The 26,973-nt window shown below is 40.8% G+C and overlaps 1 protein-coding gene across 1 annotated transcript in view; it reads right to left on the bottom strand.

Moving 5' to 3' along the window:
* Positions 1-26,973, bottom strand: part of CPNE4 (copine 4) — a 395,639-nt gene that overhangs the window by 127,641 nt on the left and 241,025 nt on the right. Inside the window, exons 5-6 of the mRNA XM_062179027.1 lie at positions 16,164-16,247; positions 13,252-13,341 (exon numbers count right to left, since the gene is read on the bottom strand). Of these exons, the coding sequence (XP_062035011.1) occupies positions 13,252-13,341; positions 16,164-16,247 (174 nt within the window). The remainder of the gene's footprint in view (positions 1-13,251; positions 13,342-16,163; positions 16,248-26,973) is intronic.

Genomic DNA, 26,973 nt, shown 5'->3' with positions numbered 1-26,973 from the left:
GCCCCAAATGGTGGAGTTAGAAACATGCCAGGGGATTCCAATACAATCCCATCAAGGTGGCATGTACCAATGCCATCTCACTAGTCCAAGTGATCAATTTCAGTTCACAATTGATGGCTCTGATAGGTCTAAGAGTCAAAGGGATCACACAAACAAGACAAGTGTCTGCTAATACTAACTGATAGAATCAAAAAGGGAGAGAATGATCCAACATGGGAAGTGGGATACACAGCAGACTCATAGAATGGCAGATGTCCTAAACAACACTCTGGCCTCAGAATCAGCCCTTAAGGCATTCGGATCTGGCTGAAGAGCCCATGAGAGTATTGTAGGCATGGAAAGCCAAGATACCATGGAAAAGAAAAAAAAGAAGACCTAAATGAAAGATCTCTGTGAGTGAGATCCCAGTGGAAAGAACGGGGCCATCAAAGAAGGAGGTACCTTTCTCTGAAGAGAGGAGAGAACTTCCACTTTGACTATGACCCTATCGGAATAAGATCAAAGTCAGCGAACTCTAAAGGCTTCCATAGCCTTGGCAACTCATGACTAGAGCCTAGGGAGATTACTGACGCCATAAACAAGAGTGTCAAATTGTTAAGTCAGCAACAGGAGTCACTGTGTACTTACACCCCATGTGGGATCTGTCCTTAATATGTTGTCTAATGTGCAGTGATGCTATAACTAGTACTGAAACAGTATTTTTACACTTTGTGTTTCTGTGTGGGTACAAACTGATGAAATCTTTACTAATTATATACTGAATTGATCTTCTGTATATAAAGAGAATTGGAAATGAAAAAAAAAAAACAAACCAACCTGGTGTTAAATTGGAAATGGCATAGAAAATTAATTTTTTAAAAAAATATTATGTAGGATCTCTGTCTTTAATGTGCTGTACACTGTTATTTAATGCTATAACTAGTACTCCAACAGTATTTTTTTCATTTTGTGTTGGTATATGGGGGCAAACTGTTGAAATCTTTACCTAATATATACTAAACTGATCTTCTGTATATAAAGAGAATTGAAAATGAATCTTGATGTGAATGGAAGGGGAGAGGGAGCGGGAAAGGGGAGGGTTGCGGGTGGGAGGGAAGTTATGGGAGGGGGGAAGCCATTGTAACCCATAAGCTGTACTTTGGAAATTTGTATTCATTAAATAAAAGTTTAATAAATGAAAAAAAATTTTCTGATGTTTTGGCCCTTTCCAATTCTGTTTAATTGGATTAAATGAGGACTAGTAATATTCATACCACATACACACATATTATTTATGCATTTATTTGAAAGCCAGAGTAACAGAGAATGAAAGAGGATGGAGGGGGGTTTGGAGATTATTGGGGAGGAGAGAGAAAGACACACAAACACAGAGAGAGAGAGAGTGAGAGAGAAAGAGAGAGAAATCTTCCATTCTCTGAGTCACTTTCTAAAATGACCAATGGTCAGGGCTAGAGCAAGCCAAAATCAGGAGCCTGGAACTCCATCATGCCATGTGGATGACTGGGACCCAAGTACTTGGCCCATCATCTGCTGCCTTCCCAGGCACATTAGGAGAGAGCTAGATTAGAAGCAGAGCAACTGGGACTCCAACCAACATTCCAAAATGGGATGCCAGTGTTGTTAAGTGTCAGCTTAACTCACTGTGGTGCAAAGCCAGCCCCAGAATCAATATATTTTTGAGGTTTCCAGATGATTCTAGTATATATCCAAGGCTAAGAACCACTGCCTTCATTCTGCCACCCAATCAGGTATGTAAACACTTCTTTCCTTCCCAGCTCATCTTAAGGGTGACTGCCTCACCCATTTTTTTTTTTTTAATTTATTTGACAGGTAAAGTTATAGACACTGAGAGAAGGAGACAGAGAGAAAGGTCTTCCTTCCGTTGGTTCACTCCTCAAATGGCTGCTAGGGCCAGAGCTTTGCCAATCCGAAGCCAGGAGCCAGGTGCTTCTTCCTGGTCTCCCATGAAGGTGCAAGGGCCCGAGTACCTGGGCCATCCTCCACTGCCCTCCCAGGCCACAGCAGAGAGATGGACTGGAAAAGGAACAACTGGAACTAGAACCCAGTGCCCATGTGGGATTGCTGGTACCGCAGGCGGAGGATTAACCTAGTGATCCACAGCACCAGCCCCTCACCCCCATTGTTAATCATAGCCCAAACCTCCCCTTGGAGAAGCTCTCCTACCTACACACTAGGGACAAGCTTTAGCACCAATGAAATGATATTTTGATGGAATTATTCTGAATTTTATAAATTGGACAAAACAGAGAAAGGAAACCACTGATTTTCACTCTGAATTCTCAACAAAGAAGGAGAGATTAAAGATATAATTAACTAGAGGCAATTTTGTCTCCTAGAGGACATCTGGGTGTAACGACAGGGGGATGATACTCACAGCTTATGAACAGAAGCTCACTACATGTCCTACAAGGCACAGAGATGCTTGCAAACATCCTGAAATACCAAGTCAGCTCCACACTGCAGAGAGTTACCCAGTGCAAAATGTCTGAAGTGTTGAGGAGGCAGACCTCTGATTAAGAGACAACCACAAAACTCCCTTCAGGCTTTATAGCATTATGTCAATGACTAGCTGGGAAGGAAGAGTCTTTGAGTGACACAAAGGATTGAAGGAGGTAGATAAATGCTAATTTTGGAAAGAAAGAAACAGTGGCTGCAGATATACGGATTCTAGGGTGGAGGTGGGTAAAATCTGTTGTGATCATCTCTTGACTGTTTCTTCTATATCAGTGATTCTCCAAGTGTGAATGCTGGGCTGGCACATCAGCACCATCTGGAAACTTGTTATGAATGCACATTCTTAGGCCCCTCAGGCCTACTGAGTCAGAGCCGCTATATCAGCAACCTGTGTTTTAACAAGCCCTCGGTGAGTCTGATGCTGTCGCAGTTTGACTACATTGTTCGAGATCAGATACTGACCTTGTCTTGAGGTCCGCTGAGGCTTGGTACATAGTACTCCTTCAAGAGTCAGTTGCATTACTGGGGATAGCTGGGGTGAGTGGATGGTGTGTGAGAGCTTATGTAGAGGGTCTGCGGATTTCTAGGGGAGATGAGCCAGAGGTAATGCTTCCTGACAAGTCCTTTTAGTGGTTTCCTTCTTTCATAGGATAGCTGTCACATGGAGTTTTAAATTCCAGCGCAATCAGGTGTGCTAGGGGGATGGAAGGGGTCAAGAAACTGTTGGTGTAGGTTTAACTGCCAAAAGGAAGGGAACGGTGGCGGGAGTCTGGAGAGACACAAGTTGTAGAAAACGTTCTGTGGATCAGTCTAGGAGATGGTCCTTTTCTTGCTGACTTTGGGACGTAACTAAATCTGGTCTGTCTCACTCACCCCACCTTCCCTCCTGATCTATTCCACTGAAAAAAATTTCACAGCTTAAAGTCAAGCCAGGATTTATCATTCTTAGTACTATACTAGACTTGGTCTTTGCATTTCAGAGACTGTTCAAAGGAAATAAAACACTTAAACCATGAAAGACACCCTTGAAATCAAAGGAATCTTACATTTGCAAAATCCACAAGGCTTCTTTCTGTACCATTCCCTTTGTGAGAAGAATTTAGGCCCCTTTCTACCCAAAAAGCTATGCTGTGAGAGTCAGATGTGGCCAAGATGTTGTTTCTCCTCAATCCTGAAGAAATGTTTTCCCTGTTGGCTTCCTCCCTAGCCAGACTCCTCCTTTCTGTCTGTTAACCCCCTGGGATTAGTGGAAGGAAAGATATGTCTAACTTCAAGGGAAAAATTTGTTAGGAGAGGGCATGGTGAAAAATTGGCAGTGGAGGTATTCTGCAAGAAAAGGAAGTTTTCAGCATCTTTATGGTTGGTCTGAAATGAAAAAAGTCTCTCAGGGCTAAAGTAATGTGTGAAATATTAATCTCATCAGTAGATTGATACTCAAGATATGTGAGGATAAGAATAAGTAGATGGGAGGGATGTTTCTCTAGGGTCTTTAAAAGGGCAGACCAATTGGCAAAAACCTGGCAGAATGTCTTCCACAGAATCCAGCTAATGTCATTTGTATATTTATCAATCTGTCCATCCATCCATCCATCCATCATAGTGACTCCTGTTGTTGATTTAACAATTGACACTCTTATTTAAGACCTCAGTGATCACCCGAGGCTCTTGTCATGAGTTGCCAAGGCTATGGAAGCCTCTTGAGTTCACAGACTCTGACATTATTTAGAAAGGGCCATAATCAAAGTGGAAGTTCTCTACTCCCTTCAGAGAAAGGTACCTCCATCTTTGATGGCCCCTTCTTTCCACTGGGATCTTACTCACAGAGATCTTTCATTTAGGTCATTTTTTTTTTTTTTGCCACAGTGTCTTGGTTTTTCATGCTCTCATGGGCTTTTTAGCCATATCCAAATGCCTTAAGGGCTGATTCTGAGGCTAGAGTGCTGTTTATGGGATTTTTCATTCTATGAGTCTGCTGTATGGCCCGCTTCCCATGTTGGATTGTTCTCTCTTTTTTAATTCTATCTATTATTATTTCCAATTCCTTTTCTTTCTTGTCACCCAACCAGACCACACCAGCCAGTTTTCCTTGCAGTTCTATGTGGTTATGCAATTGAGTCCTAGGTATTGGACTATAAGCAGCAATGACAAGTACTGTTTGCCTCTAAAACTGCTAGAAGGCCTTCTCTACATTATTTCCCTTTCTGCCCACCGGGTGCAAATAAAACTGAGGCCCTTGGGTATAGCCAGAAAATAGAAGCAACATGGGGTTTTGAATCACTTCATGAAGGAAAGGCAGATATTGCTTTGGAAGTTTTTCCTTTATTGTATGAACAAGCAGTAAAACTCTATCTCATGGGGGCTCTTTGTTACTGAAGCTTTGCTTAATCTAGGGTAAATATTGGATTCAATAAGAAAATTTAGGCAAAGTGCCCAGGACAGTATTGGTACCTGGTAAGTATTCAGTAAAAATCTGTTTTCTTTAAATAGTTGAGAGCAGGAACTATGAAGCAAGAGAGATTAGGTATAAACTAAGGCTATGCTAGCTTAGCTCTGTCATTTAAAACAAGTTGCTAAGATGTAGAGGCTTGAATGCCTCATCTTTAAAATAGAAGAACAGCACTAATAGAAAAGGAAGAATAGCTAAAGTTAAGGGAATGTATCATTTTTCTCTTACTTCAGAGAGTTCCTTGGTTCCTATATGACTTCACACTATTTCAGCTGGCCACTGCTTTTCTGTGCAGCAGTATTGATTACAGTTCTCAGTAGAGGCAGCCTACTGGCTCAGGAACACCATTTACCTAAGCAGAGCCAAGGATTCCTGCACCACTGCTGAACCAACTTAGAGGCACCTCAATGAGTCTGCAATCCTCTGGGAAATTCTAGGACATTTAGGAACAAAACCAGCAGCAGTAAAGTAGTAAAGATCATAAAGGAAGGATTTGAATCATACAGATTTCTAGCAAACTTAAGAGGACCATGAACCACCCAAGGGTTTCTTCCCCCTTAGAATTATAAAGCAGGCAGAAAGGAAAGTGAAATTTTTTCCAGCTGCCTGAGGATGGCAGGTTCATTATTACAGGCGTTTCCAACTAACAGTGGGCCCCTCAATTTCAACTGCTTGTGCTTTGTACTAAGAGTCAGGAAATGTTGATGTAACCCACATGATCTCTAATGAGTAAAGCCTCTTATGTAGGTTTGGAGGAATTGTGGAGTTGGCCTGGGGCTGTTGTTAAGGCTTGAGATCTGGAGACTGGATTCTGGATGGGGTTTCGTCTTTTCCAAGCAGTAAGAGCCAAAGCTTTATTAGAGAAAGTCAGCATGGAACAGAAAGAAAAAAAACTAAGACTAAGCCTAAAGGACCAGAGATACACTAGGAAGAATGTAGACATGGGGGAGTTAAAAACTGCATGGGGCTTGGAATAAAGGAGAAGGGCCAAGGCAAACACTAAGACCACACATGAGCAGTCAAATCCATTTAGCAGTAGTGTGTCAGTCTGGCTCAAATAGCCTGAAGCAAAGACAGTGAATCTGTATAGAAAGTACAACTTTTATTCAAGATAGCCTGGTCACACAAGAGAGGAGGGGACATGGGCAGCCATGTAACTAAAGCAGAAATGCTCAGATTTCATAGAGTGGGAGAACAGAGCATACACATACACTTAGCTTTGCAGTAAGGTGGCAGAAAAACATGCTGAACATCTGAAGGGAGGTCCAGCAGTGAGTCCACTAAATGTGGAGGATCAGTAGGACGACAGCAATTCCAGGTGGGTGCCTGGCAAACAGCCAGCACCGGCCTTGTTTACTAGAGTTGTCAAAGGGAAGGTTCCAGGACTATTGGTTTGGGATTCAGTTTCACCAGAGCCCTTGCATGACTGGCCAGGAATCCCAAGTTGAGTGTCAGAAGGTAACTCATGAACATGGCTATTTCAGATCAGGTGTGGTATCCAAAGAGGGAAGGCGAGATGACTGAATAAGCTGAATTCTGGAGGAAAATGTCACTTGTGGTTTGCTTTCTGAAGGGATGGAAAAATAGTGATTTAGAAAACCTGTTCAGTGAAATAATAGCGGAAAACTTCCTCAGTTTGGAGAACAGTGTGGCACGCAAATACAGGAAGCTCAAAGTACCCCAAATAGACATAATCAGGAAAGATGCCTGCCATGACACATCAAACTTTCCAAAGTAAAGCACAGAGTATCTTAAAATTTGCAAGAGTAAAGTGTCAGGTCACTTGTAAAGGAACTCCCATCACACTGATAGCATATTTCTCAACAAAAACCCTACAGGCCAGGAAAGAATGGAGAGATATGGCCTAAGTTCTGAAAGAAAAAATAAAGCTGCCAACTCAGAATACTTTACCCAGCAAAACTCTAAAACTCATAAATAAAGGTGAAATAAAGACCTTCCAAGACAAGCAAAAATTGAAAGAATTCATCACCACCTGACCAGCTTACAGATGTTTTTTTGTTTCAGATGTGTATCTGGGCCTTCTGTTCCCAGGTTCCTGTGTTCTACTCACTTTTCTTTTGACTTGGGGGCCCCTCTCATGCACATGCATGGGGTCAAGTTGATCCTGAAACAACTGGCCCTATCACCTTATTTCCTCCACCATCCTCATAGGATGCCTCATCAACTCTTTAACAGGGAATATCACCAAGTTACTGTGGTTTAGGCAGTAGAGAATTGGTAGATACTGGTTCTTTAATATATATGATTATTGGGGCTGGAGTGTGAAAATGAGTTAAGCTACCACCCACGAAATGGGCATCCCCTATGAGCACTGGTTCAAGCCCCAGTTGTCCCACTTCTGATCCAGCTCTCTTCTAATGCATCTGGGAAAGCAGCAGCAGAAACCTAAATGCTTGAGCCTCTGCCATCCATGTGGGAGCTCTGGATGGAGTTCTAGGCTCCTGGCTTTGGCCTAGCCCAGCCCAGCTAGTACAGCCATTTGGGGAGATAGAATGTCTCTCTGTCTCTCCTTCTTTCTCCCTGTAACTCTACCTTTGAAATAAATGATCTTTTTGAAAAATAATAAAAATAAATGAGATGAAATGGTCTTAGAGTGAACATATGGTGTTTGTCGAGATTGTTCTAATGTGACATTTCCCCACAATATTTGGGCACTATTAGAGTGTTAGCAAGTACCTGCTGATGGGGCCCTCACATCTTTCTCTCTGACTCCCACTAGAAGAGTCTATTCTGTACACCAACATTGACTCCTAAGGAATACAAGGATCCCTCAGAAAATTGATGTAAAATAAAATTAAAAGATAGGTTTATTTTGGTGCAAGAAATGTTGAATCTGTGCATAGCTCTTTCATAATATGCACCTCTCATGAACTTTTAGAATACTCTTCAACTGTACTAATAGTGTGTTGACAAAATCAAAGGAAACCATTAATACCATATTTCACAGAATCTAAAAGGCACATATCTTCTCATCAATCACACCTTGATAAGACATCACTGTACTATAGTCTCATTGAGAAAATTTTTCTTAACAGTACATTAAATTGATAGTGTCTCAGACTTCATGAAATATGTTACACATAGAGCAAATCTTATATCTCTTAAATGTTAGAACAATGGCAAATAAAACCTTATTGAAAGAATCGAGGGTTATGCTAATCAAGATGATTCATAGATGGAATACAGCAAAACAGAGGCGGCACAATCCAACATGGGTTTTCAGTCTTCAGTTCTTCATCTGTGAAGATGAATGTAATGGAACCTACCTTGCAGTGTAGTTGGAAGTAGATGACTTTGATGAGGGTTTTATGAACTTTAACTTACATTGAAATCAAAGAAAATTTCATAAAAATCAAATTAAATATAACCCTAAAGCTATTCTGGAAGAATTTACATACACCAGATGATATTTCAGCATGTTATGGATTGTGGAAAGCACAAACAGACAAAATAACCACAAAAACCCTTTAAAAGACCAGAATACAAAAGTGAAAGGGCTGCTGATGGTATGAACACAACACAGAATGTTACTTACAAGGGAAAGGAGTGAAAGGCGGAAGGGAACAAGAATGGGAGCCAACTTTTCTGAATATACTTCATTTCTACTTTAGAATCATGTAAAAATTTTCTATAATTATAAAGCAAAATTCGATTTGAACAAAAAAATCCTAAAAATTAAAAACAAAATGAAGCAAGTGAATCTGACAGTTCTATGACCTACAGGTTTACTATTGAATGATTTCAAGAGACATAAAATATGACTGCACACCCACAGAAAGATTTGTGCTATGGAGAAAATGTCCACAATGATGAATTTCAGAAGTTCATTTCAGAAAGCAAGGAAATTATTAAACACTACTAAGTTTATGTCAAAAGAATTCAAGATCCAACTTGAAGGGTTTTCATTGATCAAATACAGAACAATTTAAGATTTCAAAGGAGTAATAATAACTGAAATAGATTGAAATCCTCAACTGTACCAAAAAAAAATCTATGCATTCTTAATAATACCAGAGGCATTCTTGCAAGAAAACAGACCCTGGAGGTGATCAAGTCCCAACTATCCGTTTATAGGAGATATGGAATAGAAGAAATGCCAACGGACAAAAAAAAAAATTCCTGATATCTTCATCAAAGAAAGTGCAGAGGAAAAAAAAAGGAGAGAGGGCCAACAGAGATGAAAGGAAGCTGCAGACATCTCAACTAAATGCAATGCTTGGATCTTGTTTAAATTCTAATTAAAAACAACCAAATAATTATCAATAAGTGAGTTATGAATAAAGACAGGTTATGAATTTGAATAAAGGCAGAATATTTCATGGTATTAAAGAAGTATAGTTAATATTCTCAGGTATAATCATTGTTTTGTGGTTATGTTTCTAGAAAGATTCCTTATTTGTTAGCAATACCTATTGAAGTATGAAGGTCTTCATATAGCTTGTGGAAGTGTATATTTTGAAAAAAAAAAAAAACAAACTATGCACTGATTTCAACATTTTTGAACCCTCATAAATTTTATCTGCTAATTTGATTTTTCCATGAGTTTTTTAAAAAATATTTTATTTATTTGAAAGACAGAGTTACAATGGAGAGAAGTAGAGACAGAAAGAGAGGTCTTCCATCTGCTGGTTCACTCCCCAAATGGCTGCAACCAAAGCTAGGAGCCAGGAGCCTCTTCTGGGTCTCCCATGTGGGTGCAGGGGCCCAAGTACTTGGGCCATCTTCCACTGCTTTCCCAGGCCACAGCAGAGAGCTGGATCGAAAGAGGAGCAGCTGGGACTAGAACTGGCACCCATATGGGATGCCAGTGCTTCAGGCCAGGGCTTTAATCTGCTATGCCACAGTGCTGGCCCCTCCATGAACTTTTTGTACTAGCTTGTATTTTCAGGTGAGGTAGTATTATGTTTAATATTGGGCCACATGATGATTTTCACTGACCCAAATACTTTTCCTTTCATGGTCCCTGCTACCATATAGACTTTTCATAGCCCTAAAAATTTCAGTGTTTCCTGATATGAGAAAAAAGTAAAGCATTTTATTCAATCTAAATTTTTTTTCTTCCAATTTTAAAAGAAATTAAACGTTTTAATTTATTGATAAAAGTGTCATAGGTCCTGGCACTGTGCTCAGTGGATGAGTTGGCTCTGGTCTGGGATTTGCTTCAAAATGATCCAGTAATGGGGAGAGAGTGTGGGAAAATGGGTAAATGGGGGAATGGATGGTCGTTATTGGCCATGAGTTAATACCTGCAGAAGCTGTGTGATGGGTTTGGAGCCATCATAACAACTTTGCAGTTTTGTATATGTTTTAAATTTTCCATAATAGATAAAATAACTTTTGAAAATAGTTATTTGAATATTATTTTTATTTATTCCATAAAGAAGGAACACAGAATAAAATAAATAAATCCAAAAGAAAAACTTGATGGCCTGAACTTGCTGTTTGTGTGGATCTTGAATAAGTAAGAATTAAGCTTCACTGGGACAAAGACCTAACTGTTAAATTTTTAAAATTTTTGATAATATGTAAAACCTATGGTACAGAGTTTTTTTTTTTTTTTACATAAAACTGTACATTCCAATTTTTTTCACAAACTATGTGAAAACCTTCATACTTCAAATGTATGGCTAACAGATAAGGAATCTTTCTAGAAACATAACCAGAAAACAATGATTATACCTGAGAATATTAACTATACTTCCTTAATACCATGAAATATTGTGCCTTTATTCATATTCATAATCTGTCTGTATTAATATCTCACTTATTGACAATTATTTGCTTGTTTTTAATTAGAATTTAAACAAGATCCAGGATTTTTTTGTTGGCAGCTGTAGGGGATGTGGGGCAGAATGTTGCAAACGCGGACAGAGCTGTGGGGCTACTTCACTCTGGAGAAGAAGGCAGATGAGAATTTTACAGCGGGCTTCGAATCAAAATGTTAAATGCATATGAAGGGCAACACAGGAAACCTACTCTACCTTTCAGGAAAGCTGTATCTGCTTATTGTGAGCAGGTGGGAAACAATACTGGCTTTGCAGCCTAGTGAAGCACGGCACACTGGTGTGGATGAGCCCTCCTTTCCCTTTCCTTACGCTGCTGACCTCCATAACGCCTGCACTCTTATATCTACGAATTCTTGGAACAGCTACAGAGTACTGGCTGCACAATGTACTGTTCTAGACACCTGGATATGCAGCAAAAAAAGCATGAAGAAACAGACTGGAGAGAACAAATGATCTGCTGGTGATACAGGGAACTCAGTTTGGTCTCCTACATGGGTGGAAGGAGCCCAAATACTTGGGCCACCACTGCAGCCTCCTAGGGTCCACATTAGTAGGAAGCTGGAATCAGAAGCCAGAGCTGGGTATTGAATCCAAGCACTTGTATATAGGTCTCTGACATTTAACATCTTAACTGCTAGATCAAATGTGTGCCCCATGTTCTCTCTGTTTCTCTCTTTCATCCATCCATTCATACCCCTACTTGTTCCTCTGAAAACCACAAAGCACTCAAAAGGCCAAAAATATTGCTTTTCTGCATTTTTCATTTGTTCAGTTACAGACACACCTCTCCTTTTATCCATTTAATAACTCTCCACAATAAAGTTCACCTATGGATAATGGAGGGATTATTTTATTTCTAATCCAAAAGGGGCCATTATCTCTTGGGGAGTGGAATGGTGCTGCTCAGGGTGTAGGAGATGATAACTGCCCACATTTGAAGTTGTAACTCTCAGCTGTCTTGCACAGGAGCAGCTACCTGAGAGCCCAAGTGGCTAGTAATTGCAATTTTGGCATAAAGCAGAGTTTCCATTAGGGGTTGAATCTTGAAATCCTTTGGCTCTTATTAGAGATACCATGTATGAATCTCTCAAGGACATTCCACAAGTTCAACACAGATGGGTTAGGCAAAGACATATCTTACCACCTTGAAGAGGCTGAGACTAATGGACAGATAAGATTTTAATTTGACTGTTACCATTGGCAAATCAAAAGCACTGTACCCAAGAGATGAAGATCTGAGTAGGAAAAGGAGTTAGGGAAATGTAGTTCTGAAGGCAAACATCATCAGTACCTGTCTAACACTTTCGAAAGGGTTTAAGTGCCCAGGAGGATCATCGTATACTTTTAATTGGTCTAATGGATCACGACTCCTATACTGCAGGTGGACGCCAGCATCCCCAACACTGCTTTCAAGTTATCACAGTCACCTCTGACAACTGTCTTTCTTGTCATTTGCCCAGAAGAAAATGTCCTGGTGAAGCTGATAAACCTGCTGAGTCTGCTTGATAGTCATGTATCTCATTGGGTATTAATCAATTGGCTTTCAATTTGTAGTCAGTCTCCAGGGAGTTACTTAGCCATCCTGAACTGGTGGAATCAACTGTGGGGCACTGACAGTGTGGAACTTCTGTTTCCAAGGTAGAGAGACTGCCAGACACAGACTACAGAGAGTATCTCCTGGAGTGGCTTTTGGCATTTGGCTTGTTGTCTTCCTTTGGCATCTCCTAACCATCACAATGTATCTCTCTTCCCACCTTTTCTACATTCCCTTGATGCTCAAAAGCATTTGTGCCAGATGAAAAAAAAAATGGCCACAATATTTTGGAGCTCCTTCCACCAGGAGCGTAACTCCTCACCCCTTGATCCAGTAATAGCCATGTGACTTGCTACTGTACAGGAGGGCACCTTGTGTGAAGCCTTGCTGCTGCTGCCCTTGCCTTCTTGGAGCCCTAAGATTACTGTGTATGTAAGTCCAAGCCATCCTGCTAGGTGAAGGGAGCTAAATGGCCTAACCAGCCCACTCATTCCAGATGGCAGCCAGCTGCCCAGCAGAAGCAAAGCCACCTTGCTCATTTGTAGATGTCTGCATATTCCTGTGGGAGTACAGGTGAGACCACCAGAAGAACCCTGTAGATCAATTCATCTCAATTTTCCAATTCATAGATTTTTAAGATAAATAAATGGTTGCTGTTTTAAGCTACTGGATCTTGGGGTAGTCTGCTAAACAAGAGTAGCTAATTGATATAGCAATATATAACTCTCGATAGACACTGAACTTAGTGCTGCAATCTTGTGCCTGAAAAGCCATGTATTTTGCCTCTTGGCTTAACACAATTAGGATTTTATTTTTGGCTATCACATGAGCTTCAAAGGCTCCAATGGAAGCAATGGCACTTGTTTCTTTCAAGATGCTAAAAGGTGAGAGAGGTGAGTAAATGACATAGGAAATTTTAAGTATACCAACATTCACATGAGGATAAACTACATTTAAAAAATTACATTTCTTGGGCATAGATTTCTGACCTTAAGCCGGCGGTCTGGATCTCCACTGCACAGGGAATTCACCGACACTTTGAATGATTTCCAGGCTGGGCTTAAGTTGTTCATCACAACCTGGGAACAAGGGAGGGAAGCAGTGAGCCAGAAGGAGATGACGAGTATTCCCATATCTCAGATAAGAACTGTTTGAGAAGTTATTGTGATGCTATGAAAAAGAAAATGTCTGGAACAGATGCCATAATGAAAACTTGAAATAGTAAATCTTTCATAGTAACCACTAAGCAGATCTCCTATTGTCACTTGCATGGCTGCTGTTCCAGGGATAATGACAGAAACATTGTCCAGTATGTGAATATGGAGGGCTGCAGTTAAGGAGGTCAGTCTATCTCTAGGAACTCAAGTTCTGTAGGACCAGTAATTCTATGTCATAAATTCTTTTCTTTTGGAGTCATCAGAGGTAAAGATTCCTGGCAGAGCTGAGGGTGTGGGAGAACAATTCTACTGTTATAGAATTGGTTGGTCTTTAGTCATCAGTGACCTGGAGTCACATTGGATTGTAAGTCAGAGAAGTTTCTAGAAGAAAAAAAATGAAGAATATAGTCCTACTATCTTGTTATCATCTCAATCAGCTATGGTGAAAGGAACAACAGGGTAACTCTTTAGATTTACACACCAAAGGTGCAACAGCAAAATCTTTCCAATCGGCTTACTAATCATGAATTTGGCTAAATCCTCCTCCAGAATCCATATGCATCAAGTGTCTCCTTGTCACTATGGTTTAAACCATTCAGTTGAGTTCAAAATACACAGTAGCTGCTCTGTACCTTGCATTGTACTGTATGCTTTTGGCTAAAGGTTCCCAATTTGTGGCTCCTGGACTAGTAGGAGCTACATCACCTGGGAACTTCATCCAGATGAAGTTAGACATTCTGGAGGTGGGCCTCTAGATAAGATTGAGCACCACTGCTCTACAGAACACACAAATAAAGTTAAAAATGAAAGTGACCCTCTATCCAAATGACTTAATTATTTTATAATACTTCTACTGGGTTTCTTGATATAATTATGAGTTATTAGATCATAGACTCATTGGTAAATTTATTTTAATGCATGAAAATACAGAAATAGTGCTCCCATGTGACTTCTTCTGTTCTGACACTCTAAGGATGATCAAAGTGACAGTGAGAAGGAAAATTAAATAAAATTGTTTGGATTGATTTAAATTTCTCATCGTTTTATGAAAATGTTAAGAATTGAAGATGTTTAATTATAATAGTTCTGAAAAGTTCAACAGCAGACCAAAATTTCAATTGGAAATTTTCCCTGATATTAAAATCTGTATGTGTGTGTATGAGTGAGCATCTACATGTGCATGCATGTTTCCCCCAACAGCTGAGTATTGCCTGGTATTTCTTTTGTTGTATACTGAGTAAGCAAGAGGAAAAATCAGTGTTATGTTCCTTGATTCACTGGAAAAGTTTCTGATTACACTTCTGTGAGACTCCAGGAATGCTTTAGCACTGGGCCAAGCAATGTAGTTCTAGTAATTTATGGGGAATAGGAGAGTTTACCAGAAGAGCTAATTATGAGAATAGGAATGCTGCCATGATCAAAAGGGAGAAGGGCATTGGAAGAGAAGCCCAACAACACACTACTGCCTCCTTTCTTTCTGATTAAAGTCTCTATTTAATGACTTGAGCAAAAGCACAAATGAACATCACTTACATGTCTCTCAAAAAGAAGTTTATTTTACCAAGCAGATCATCATGTTTGAAAAGACTGCTGGCTAGTCATGATGGACTTGCTACTCTGGATGACCATATGGCTACCCTTCAATTTATTCCAGGGTTAAGTTTATAACACACAGTGAGAATACTTTTTAAAGTTCAACTCCATTCATTTATTCATCCTTTCACTAAACACATTTCATTAGATGCCAACTCTGTGTCAGATGATATCCACAAATAGCCCAAGACTTTGTCAGTCTTGTCTACTTTTAGAATGGCAAGTATAGGCCCACCACACTAGCAACCATTCTGTTAGTTCATTCAGCAAAGGGGTGAACTGGATCCACATGTGACGCATGTGAACATTGCAGCCTCATCACCCCCTGTGAAAGTCATGCAGGTGCCTTCTTCTTCACCCTCACACCAATAAGTACGGTGAGGACTCCATCAGCTGTATGTCATTCCTCATGGCTGTGCTGCTATGCCCATATCAATGCCCTTATCACCCTACAGAAATCTCTTACACTAGCTTGTAAGTGATATAATGTGGAAAATGGATATTGGGGTTGGCTGTTGAATGAATATGTGCTAGTGGGCAAAGGGGTTGAGGAAGTGAGAAATAATGTTGGGTCCACTTGGAGAAGGAAGAGGGAGTGTAAGAAGAAGATACAAAGTTGGATGTTGTGACAACTGAGACAGGGACTGATACCTGCCAGGTCAGGGACCTTCCCTGGGTAAGCAGATTGGCTTCAAACCTCAGTTCTACCTTCTTCTAACCATGAGTTCTAGGAAAGTGATTTAATCTTAAAGTTCACTTTCATCTATAAAATGAGGGTAATAATAATAATTATTGTAATAATAGCCTTGTGAGAAGTAAATAAAATATGCATATAAATACGTTTGATGCTTTGCACTTAGCCATTCTCATTAAATGGTAGCTAATATTCATATCTGTATTAATAAGTTGCTGGCTATCTATATTGATAGTCAATGATATAAAATTGGGTTAAGAGGTGGTGTACCCTATAACATCTAAATTGAAGATAAAAAGAAAAAAGTAAGTTATAAAAGACAGGCCTCATCAGACAGTGAAGACTCCAGATCTGAGCACCTATCTACAGACATTAAGAAATAAAAGGAGTTTCGCACAACAGGACCATTTATCATCGTAGGTTATTAGATGGCATAGTCAAATATGACTCTGCTTACCTCAGTTCGGTGCACAAGCTGCTGAGTTGCATCATCATTCATGCGAAAAATTTCCAGAAATGGGTCAGATTTGCTGAAGAAATCCTAAAATACATAAATAGCATTAGATTGCTATTGAGCCATCTGTTGGTCTGTTTCTAGAATTTTTTCCTTAGCTTTGCCTCTTTGTGTGCTTGTTAAATTTTTATTAAATAGTAGACATTGAGCAAGAAAAATCATAAAAGTTTTGGATGTGACTTTGGCTTCTAGCAGGCAGTTAGAATTTGGGTCGTCACTTGAATCCAGTCAAGATCTAGTGCTCATCAACCATGAAGATTTAATCAATAGGCAACCCCCATGATTTCCTATCTTTATATGTGAAATAAAGGCCATGCTTGTCAGTTATCCATGAATATCTTTCTGAATTCTACACATACTCTCTTCTTGCCCAGTGTGGGTGCATATCGCCATTTTTTTTTTTTTTTTTGCTTTGTCCTTTATCCCCATGCTCCATCCTTAGCTAGAATGAGCTGAATGCCAATCCTTTGTGAAGTAAGTACTTAATTGGTTGAGATTCAAGCATTCTTCAAAAACTCATTTCAAATGCCGATTATTTGAGAAGCAATAATAAATAAATATATAAATATCTTAAAAAAGTTAATTACAGTTATTATAAAGCCTAAGTCTGATGGCTATAATATCTGAATCATCTGTGGGTCTGTTTCTATGATCTGTTTCTTGGTTCTACTTTTTGGTGTTCTTAGTAATTTTTTTGTTAAATAGTAACTTCTAACAAGTAGTTAGTAGTATGGGAGTAGTCACCTGAATCCAATCAAGAGTAAGCTATTTAGAAGTCGGGGTTGTTCAAAAGTCTTTTAAGTTCTCATCTATTTATTTTTTTCTATTTTTTTAAAAAAGATTTATTTAGTTATTTGAAAGGTAGAGTTACAGAGAGGCAGTGGCAGAGTGAAACAGAGAGAGAGAGAGAGAGATCTTTCATCTGCTGGTTCATTCCCCAAATGGCTATAAAGACCAGGGCTGGGCCAGGCCAAAGCCAGGAGCCAGCAGTTTCTTCCAGTTTCCCATGTTGGCGCAGGGGCCCAAACAGTTGAGTCACCTTCCACTGCTTTCCCAGGCACATTAGCAGGGACTGGATTGGAAGTGGTGCAGCTGTGGAAGTGGAGCAGATGGGACATGAACTGGTGCCCATATGGGATATCAGTGCTGCAGGTGGTGATTTTATCCAAATCCAGGTTTTTATTTATTTCATCTTTCTTCCTTGGGTATAGTTCTTAAAAAGTTCTGACTTAAAGCCTCAGTGATTGAGTCAATGCCAATTTTAATTTTTTTTTAAATTCTCAGGGCTGTCTCCACAATCTCTTGGCTCTAGGTTCTTGTTCCATTTCTTCCTATGCTGTTATTAGTTAATTAATGAATGCATTGAGAGGAGAAGTTATTCAGACTGCTGACTATTCTTCTCTGAAGCATCTATGAATCTTTAGTCCTAAGTTTCTTAGTAGCTCTTTCAGGTTTTGTTATCCAATCCCATGAAATCACCACCAAAACTTCTGATAATTTTTCTCTTTACTTTTTTTTTAAGATTTTTATTTATTTATTTGAGTTACTAGAGTGAGAGAGAGAGAGAGTCTTCCATGCACTGGTTCACTCCCCAAATGGCCTCAATGGGTGGAGCTGGGCCAGTCTGAAGCCAGGAGCCAGGAGCTTCTGAGTCTCCCACATGAGTGCAGGAGCCCAAGCACTTGGGGCATTCTCCATCGCTTTCTCAGTCCATAGCAGAGAAATGGATCAGAAGAAGAGCAGCTAGGACATGAACCAGTGTCCATATGGGATGCTGGTGCTGTAGGCAGGTCACTTAGCCTACTATACTACATAGCTGACCCTCCCTTTTTTAAAATTTCATTTTATTTTTTATTTTCTCCTTATTAGTAAATATTTTCTGCTAGGCTTCCCAGCCTCTCTATTCATGCTATTTGAGGAATTACGTTAAGTGAAAAATCTGCATAGAATGTCTAAACCACTTCTATGGGTTTCTCTTCTCTCCAGTTTCTTGGTTCCTCAAATCTCAACTGTCTTAGGCCTCTCACATAGATGTCTCTTATATCTTGTCTAGTATTTTCATTGAAGGGAATGACATAAAACAGGTGCTCTGTTGGTAACTGATTCTGTCTACATCCTTCTTTTAAGCTTTTTTTTACTCCATTAGAAATAAAACCTCAAACAGAAGGAACTTTATTTTACTTTATATTACTGATTTCCTCAGCATTTACCATAGTGTCTAGATTTTTATTAGTAGTACATAGAGTTACTGAATGAGTAAATGAATGATCACAGGATGAAAGAAAGAAAGAAAAAGAAAGAGAGAGAGAGAAAAGGAGAGAGAGAGGTAAAGGAAGGAAGGAAGGAAGGGAGGGAGGGAGGGAGGGAGGGAGGAAGGAAGGAAGGGAGGGAGGGAGGGAGGGAGGAAGGAAGGAAGGAAGGAAGGAAGGAAGGAAGGAAGGAAGGAAGAGAGAGAGAAAAGAAACTGTCATGAATCCCAGATATATGGTTGGAATCTATCTGAGCACATTCTTATTATGTATTTCATTAGGTGATTTTCCCCCCAGAAATCTAGACTAATAGTGAAGCAGAACTAAATTTGCTTGAAAAACCATCTTCTCTTACTGTTAGCAAGCAAAGTCAAACATATCACTTCCCTTTGTGCACTGTCTAGTCTCTACTTTTAAATTTTCCCTCTCAATGACTTTACCAGCTTTCCTTATCTTCAGCTCTGCAAAATATATGCAAGACATATGCTGAACATAGAGCTTTTACAATTTAGCTTAACATACAAGGAGAGAGAGAGAATCCAGCCCTCCAAAGTACCATTAAGTCTGGTGGTAACACAAGTATACCAAAAACATAAGGCAGGACTAAGTAGGAATGAAAGAATAAGTGTACAAGCAGTCTTCAGAGAGGAGGGGGCAGCTGATGAAACTTGACTGGAAAATATGGTTATGAGGAGGGTATTTCCTTTTTTTTTGGACAGGCAGAGTTAGACAGTGAGAGAGAGAGACACACAGAGAGAAAGGTCTTCCTTTTTCCGTTGGTTCACTCCCCAAGTGGCCGCTACGGCCAGCGCAATGCAGCCAGCACGCTGCACCAATCCGAAGCCAGGAGCCAGGTACTTTCTCCTGGTCTCCCATGCAGGTATAGGGCCCAAGGACCTGGGTCATCTTCTACTGCACTCCCGCAACACAGCAGAGAGCTGGACTGGAAGAGGAGCAACCGGGACTAGAACCGGCACCCATATGGGATGCCGGCACCGCAGGCGAAGGATTAACCAAGTGAGCCACAGCGCCGGTCCCCAAAATATATGTTTTCCACAAACTTCCAAAGTAGCTTCCTAAATAAAACACATAAAAGATTGTAGCTTCCTGCCTCCTTCCTTTCCTAAGGAATATGGACCTCATTCAACTGTCCCTGAGTGCTGGTCCCTCAGGAGATGTGTTTATAAATTATAGTTAACAACTGTTGAACGCAATAGTAGAATCCTGGTAACCATTTTTCTTTCTTATTGACAATTTAAAATTTTTATTACTGTTACTTCTATTTTAAAATGGGAAATGTGTAAAATTGAACATCAAAGGTAGAAAGAAGGAAAAAAAAATTCATAATCCCATCTATAATTCCACAACCATCAATAGGATTTGAGTAAACTTTTTTTCTACAATCCAGACATAATTTTATTTTCTTTCTAACTCTTAAAAATTATATCTGTAATTACACTTTGTGTGCAATTAAGTACCCTATTCTTTTCCCTTGGTATCATATTGAAATGCTTTTTCTATTTTTTTTTTTTTTGACAGGCAGAGTGGACAGTGAGAGAGACAGAGAGAAAGGTCTTCCTTTTGCCGTTGGTTCATTCTCCAATGGCCGCTGCGGCCGGCGCGCTGCAGCCGGCGCACTCGCTGATCCGAAGCCAGGAGCCAGGTGCTTATCCTGGTCTCCCATGTGGGTGCAGGGCCCAAGGACTTGGGCCATCCTCCACTGCACTCCCGGGCCACAGCAGAGAGCTGGCCTGGAAGAGGGGCAACCGGGACAGAATCTGGCACCCTGACCGGGACTAGAACCCCGTGTGTCGGCACTGTAGGCGGAGGATTAGCCTATTGAGCCACGGCGCCGGCAGCTTTTTCTATTTTTTTAAAGATTTTATTTATTCATTTGAAAGATAGTGTTGCAGAGAGAGAGAGAGGGAAAGACAGAGAGAAAGGTCTTCTATCTGCTGGTTCACTTCCAAAATGGCTGTAAAGACCAGGGCTGGGCCAGGCCAAAGCCAGGAGTCAGGAGCTTCTTCTGGGTCTCACGTGGTTGCATGGGTACAAGCACTTGGGCCATCTTCTATTGCTTTCCTAGGCCATCAGCAGAGAGCTGGATCAGAACAGGAGCAGCCAGGACTCGAATCAGTGCCCATATGGAATGCTGGCACCGCAGTTGGAGGCTTAGCTCACCAAGCCACAGCCCTGGCCCTGCTTTTGCTATTTTATTTCACATCCTTTCAAAGTACCTATACAATAAATTAGAGAATAAAAAATATAAGGCTCTGTCTCAGTCTCAGGAACTGAAAATCTAATATGTAGCACACTGGCTTTAGCACTGCTTTTTTTTTTTTTTTTTTTTTTAGATTCATTTATTGATTTGATGGAGGGAGGAAGAGAGAGAGAGACAGAGACAGAAACAGAGACAGAGAGATATCTATCCTTTTGGGCACTTTGGCCATCTTCCACTGGATTGCTGGATTGAAAGTGGAGCAGCTGGGACTCCAATGGGCACCCAATATGGGATCACAAGCAGTGGCTTAACTCACTACACCACAACTCTGGTCCCAGCATTGCTTCTGAATTCTAACTCTACCATATATAATATGGATCATCTTGGGCAAGTTGTTTAATTATCCAAGTCCCAGTTTCTCACCCATAAATGGAAAGAACATTATCTTTTTCTTCATTGCAGTGTGGCAGAATCAGAGGCACTGACTCAGTGAAGTGCTGAGTTCAGTGCAGGGCATGTGGTAAGCACTCATGATATGTTGGCTGCTATGATTATTAGTGATAGAAAAAATACACAGGGTCAATATTGTGGTCCAGAAGGTAAGCTTTCAATGCCAGCATCCCAATCAGAATGCTGGTTTGCGTACTGTCTGCTCTGCTTCTGACTCAGCTTCCTGTTAATGTGCCTGGAAAGGCAATGGATGATGGACCAAATACTTGGGTCCCTGCCACCCATGTTGGAGACACAGATGGAGAATCTAGCTCCTGGCTTCAGCCTGGCCCAGACCTAGCTGTTGTGGTCATTTGGGGTAGTGAACCAGTGGGTGGAAGATTTTCTCTCTCTCTCTCTCTCTCTCTCTCTGTTGCTCTGCCTTTTAAATAAATAAGAATGTGTGAAGACACTTTGTGAACTGTGCAAGTATCAGAGATGATTATGATTAAGAAGGCATCTGATTCGTGAAGACAAAACAACTCACAAGCAGATCGAATATCAAACGCACATTCAGACATTTGTGTTCCTTAAATAACAACTGTGGACTTAGTGCTATGATCACTTTAATATGAAGTGTTTGGCCTTTTCTGCTTGACCATCAGCATTAAGGTGGTCCCTGGGACAGCTCAGTGCAATGAAGATAAATGAATGAAGCATTTTGCTGAATTTTGCTATGGTGAATTTCTTTCATATCCTGGACATCATATTACTCTGCCCTTTTAGACCAATATGAAATAAATTTAGCTAAGAGAGAGGGAGTGATAAGCCATCAGCTGAGGTTTGTATTAAAAAATAAGCAGTGCATATCCATGATAGTGATCTAGAAAATAGAGTACTGAACCTAAAAAAAAAATGGACTGAAAAATGCAGAGTCATAGCCAGGCTCAATAGCTCACTAGTCTTGAAACTTTGGACAAAATTTTAACCTCACTATGCTTCATCTGCAAAATGCAAACCAAAATACCCACCTTTGGGAATACAGTTATGAATTTTAGAAATAACAGGCTACTCTGACACGTGGCACATTGTAGATGTTCAGTAATTACACTTTTCTCTCATTAATGCAGACTGGACTACCATTCTCAGGCAGATACACTTGAGCAGAGTCAAATCACAGCCAACAGTGAAACATTTCACATTGCTTTAGAGCATAGCTCACCAAACCAATGCACATGAGCCCAAATCTGGCCCACGATCTGTTTTTGTGAATAAAGTTTTATTGGAACACTGCCACACTCACTCAATTATATCTGGGGCTGCTCTCATGCTTCAAAGACAGAGCTGAGCACAGGGACGGAGACCATATGGCCTGCTAAGCTGCAATATTTACCATCTGGCCTCTTGCAGGCAAAGTTTGCCGACCTCTGCTTTAGAGACAGATTTGTTTGCTTACACATCACCCCATCCCACTTGCACCCCAGGAGTTCTAACAATGCAGTCTACACTGGTTCCCACTGTGCATGGGGACACCACCAGTGAGAGCCAGCGCACCAGTGTGAACACTTTCTCAGGTCTGGGGGAGAAGATTTTGTCAGTCTGAATGTTCCAAAGGTGAAGATCATATGCATATCTCTTCCCAATTGCAAGCTAACTGCTGAGGCAACAAATGCTCTTGAGACATTAGAAATCCTCTCTCCAAGTGAACAGCATTCACATGACATCAACAGTTATTGCTCACAAACCTAATCTGCTCCGTGTAATGCTCTCCCTGAAGAGCACTCGCGGGGAAGGCTCACAACGCTGCCCTTTCCCCACGAGAAGGAGCCCTCTGTGTGTCCCCAACCCCTACTCCTGGGGTAAACACCTTAAGTAGAGTCTGGTGGGTAGGGCGGGTGAGTGTGAGGAAATACAGCTTCAGCTAGAGCTGAAGACCTCAGAGCACACGGAAGCACGCCTGGCTGCTTGGACCAGGGGTGCCAGCTACACTTGTGTACTATTTCACTGCTTGAGCTCTGACATGGCTGGTAGATCACTGGCCCACTGGCCACTGTTGGTCACTCCTGTAAGCAGGATAAACCTGTGCCTCTCCCAGTTGGGCTTCTCGGTGGCTCATTTGGAGTTGATGAACGTTATGCATGTGCCTAACTGGACCTCTGGCTCCCACAGTGAGATGGCACGTCTCAAATCTCAAGCATTTTAGATGTCCACATTGGGTGGGTGGCTTTGGTTTGCTGGGCAGCATTGCAAAGGCAAGTTTAAAATGACTATTTCTGTCAAAAGTTAGAAGAGATGATTTTGATCATTTTCACCACAAAAGAAAATGTTTTAGGTGATGATAAATTAATCACTCATTTGAGCATTGCACATGAAATGCACGTGTTGAAAGGTAACACTGCAGGCCATAAATATACACAATTATTATATGTCAATCCTAAAAGTTCTAAAAGGATGGGCATTTCCTTGTCACTGTGGTTCACAGAAGAACCTAGTGCTCCCAAATAGACCTGGCAAGTGGCAGATTTCAACTTCTGGTCTCAGAACACTTTACATTCTTAAAAAGAACTGAGGGATTGGGATGGCACTGTGGCAAAGAGGATAAAGCCGCCTGCAGTGTCGGCATCCCATATAGCCACTGGTTTGAGACTAGCTCCTTGTCCGATCCAGCTCTCTGCTATGGCCTAGGAAAGCAGTGGGAGATGGCCCAAGTCGTTGGGCCCCTGCACCCACGTGGGAAATCCAGAAGACGCTCTTTGCTCCTGGCTTCAGATCAGCTCAGCTCTGGATGTTGCAGTCGTTTGGGGAGCTCGCCAGCAGTAGAAAGACCTCTCTCTCTGGCTCTACCTCTCTCTGTAACTCTGTCTTTCAAATAAATAAATAAAATCTTTTTTAAAAAAAGTACTGGGGACCCCACAGAGCTTTTGTTTACATAGTTATATCTACAACCATTTACCACAGTTGGAAACCAATAAAATTTAGAAACATTCACCTGTTACATGATTTTTAAAATGATAAAAATAAACCTAGTCCCTCTTTTGCAAAAATAACATTTTAATGGAAAGTAATTATATTTCCCAAATGTAAAAAAAATAGGGAGAAGAATGGTATTGCTTTACAGTTTTGCAAATCGGTTTGATGACTAGCTTAACAAGAGACAGCACACTTCTCACATCTGCCTTGATATTCAATCTCTTGCAATATCAGCATTACACAGCCTCTGGAATTCCACTGTCGATGTGTAAGACAGAGAGTGAAGAAAGAAAACAACGTCTTAGCATGACTGCAAATTTAGTTTTGACCCCATGGATGCTGCTGAAAGGGTCTTGGGACCTTGGCCCACACTTTGAGGACAGTGGACCTACAACATACTCTCACCTCCCTCCTCCCTGGCTCTCCACTTCCCTGAAATACTTGGAAATGCTACCACCTTTTCCATGTTCCGAGACTAATCTATTAACTCTGTGCTGAAGAACATTCAGATTTCATTCAGGAAACCTGACTGCGTCTATCAAGGTAATTTGCTCCGTACCCCTGAGTCTTGGTTTTCTCAGCTGTAAAAGAAGGCAGCTAGATGAGATGAGGAGCTTTTCCAGCTGAGGGCTATAGACGCCTGGGGGTTGCCCGAATTACTCAAAGGATTTCCAGATATCCTGTAACTATTGGCTGAACTGGACCCAGCACATTGTTCTCGCACATTCATACTGCAGAACTTAAATGTATGTGAAAATCAGTTACTTTCATTATACGCATTAAGACAATCAAAAAGTTATGAGCTTTATTTATCCCATAGTGATTTTTATCCATTTTATCTATATACTCAAAATTCAACTGCTAACAATCAGGTAGCTATAACATTTTTAACACTTTAGTGGCCTTTAGGCCAGAAAATGGGTCCTCTTGGAGAAACTCTGTGGTGTATTTTTCCAACTATGGTCCAAGAAAATTTTACTATCTTATTCTGGTTCTATCACAAAAATATTGTGGCAGACTGCATTTTAAGAGATGGCTGCCACAAGGTTTGCTGTCTGCAAGGTTTTCTACAATGTGACTTTGCCACACCCCTGTCGAGATGTGATATCTAACTGCCTCTCCTAGGATCTGGGCTGGCCTCACATCTCACCATAACCCACATAATGCAGTGGGAGCGATGACACATGACTCCCAAGGCCAGATCTGGAAAGGCCATGGGGTTTCTACCCAGTTTTCTTGCAGTGCTCTTTCTGGGAGAAGTCGGCCACCCTACAACAGGTGTGACAACATTAGAGTGACTCTGGTTAACTGCTTTAGCTGGGTCCAGCCTTTGAACCATCCCATGTTTCAGGCATGTAACTAGAGATAGCATGGAGCCTCCAGACAGGCTCACCCACCAGCTGAGTACCACTAGGTGACTTCAATCAATATCAAAATGAGCAGAAACCTTGCCCAGTGGAGCCCTGAATGAATTTCTGACCCTCAACACCATTCAGTGTAATAAAATAATTGTCAATTTAAGTTGCTACTGTGGCCTCAGAATCAGCCCTTAAGGCATTCGGATCTGGCTAAAAAACCCATGAGAGTTTCTTAGGCATGGGAAGCCAAGACATTGTGGCCAAAAAAAAAAAAAAAAGACCTAAATGAAAGATCTCTGTGAGTGAGATCTCAGCAGAAAGAACGGGCCATCAAAGAAGGAGGTACCTTTCTCTGAAGGGAGAAGAGAACTTCCACTTTGATTATGGCTTTGTCTAAATAAGGTCGGAGTTGGTGAACTCAAGAGGCTTCCATAGCCTTGGCAGCTCATGACAAGAGCCTCAGGTGATCACTGACATCATAAATAAGAGTATTAATTGTTAAATAAACAATGGAAGTCACTGTGCACCTGCTCCCCATGTAGGATCTCTGTTCTTAATGTGTTGTACTATGTAAATTAACAGAAAAACTAGTGTTCAAATAGTACTTTACACTTTGTGTGTCTGTGTGGGTGCAAACTATTGAAATCTTTACTTAGTATACACTAAGTTGATCTATGTATAAAGACAATTAAAAATGAATCTTAATGAAGAATGGGATGGGAGAGGGAATAGGAGATGGGATGGTTTGTGGGTGGGAGTGAGGTTATGGGGGGAAAAAACCTCTATAATCCAAAAGTTGTACTTTGGAAATTTATATTTATTAAATAAAAGAAAAACATAAAAATAAATAAAAGACAAAAAAATTTAAGTTGCTAGGTTTTAAGGTGGATTGTAACCTGGCTGGCTGAAGGGTTGTGTAAGTGGTGAAACCATGCTGTGCCTTGGCTTCCTGAAGAGGTTGTGAGAAATTATTTTCATGGTATCATCTTGTTCTTTGACCTATGACTCTTCCTAATCTGACAATACTCACTTTCCAGTACAAGCTGAGGCAAAGGCCTCTGCTTAGTTATCTAGATTACTAAGGAGCCTGCACAAGACACAGATACATTATGAAGGCACTGGGATCTGCAGTACTGGGGCAATGAAGCGCAATGATGACCAGCACCCTGGACGATCAGTGCAGTCACTGGTTGGAATGACCATTTAGAACCACAGTAAGTACTGCAGGGAGCTGTTTCAGTTCTGTGAACTAGTGCACATTTGAAGGAAGAACTGCCCAAACACCTTACAGCATGGTCCACTAACAAATCCCCATGTCCCCCTGCACTGGAACATATGTTAGGGATAGGTGCTTGTGAGACTACCAATTGGGAAGAAATCATTATGAGACTTTAAGTGAGTAGCTTAAAACTGCTACAGGCTGACCAAATGGCTTATAATGGTACCAGGGAAGATGCTGTGGTTTTGTGAGTTCTTTAACATGGGAAGATGATAGAAGAGAAGGATTATTACAGACATAAAGAGGT

This window comes from Lepus europaeus, chromosome 2, assembly GCF_033115175.1.
Source record: "Lepus europaeus isolate LE1 chromosome 2, mLepTim1.pri, whole genome shotgun sequence".
NCBI classification, from domain to species: domain Eukaryota; kingdom Metazoa; phylum Chordata; class Mammalia; order Lagomorpha; family Leporidae; genus Lepus; species Lepus europaeus.
The sequence above is the reverse complement of the archived record's forward strand: the minus strand, read 5'-3'. Positions and strand labels throughout refer to the sequence as shown.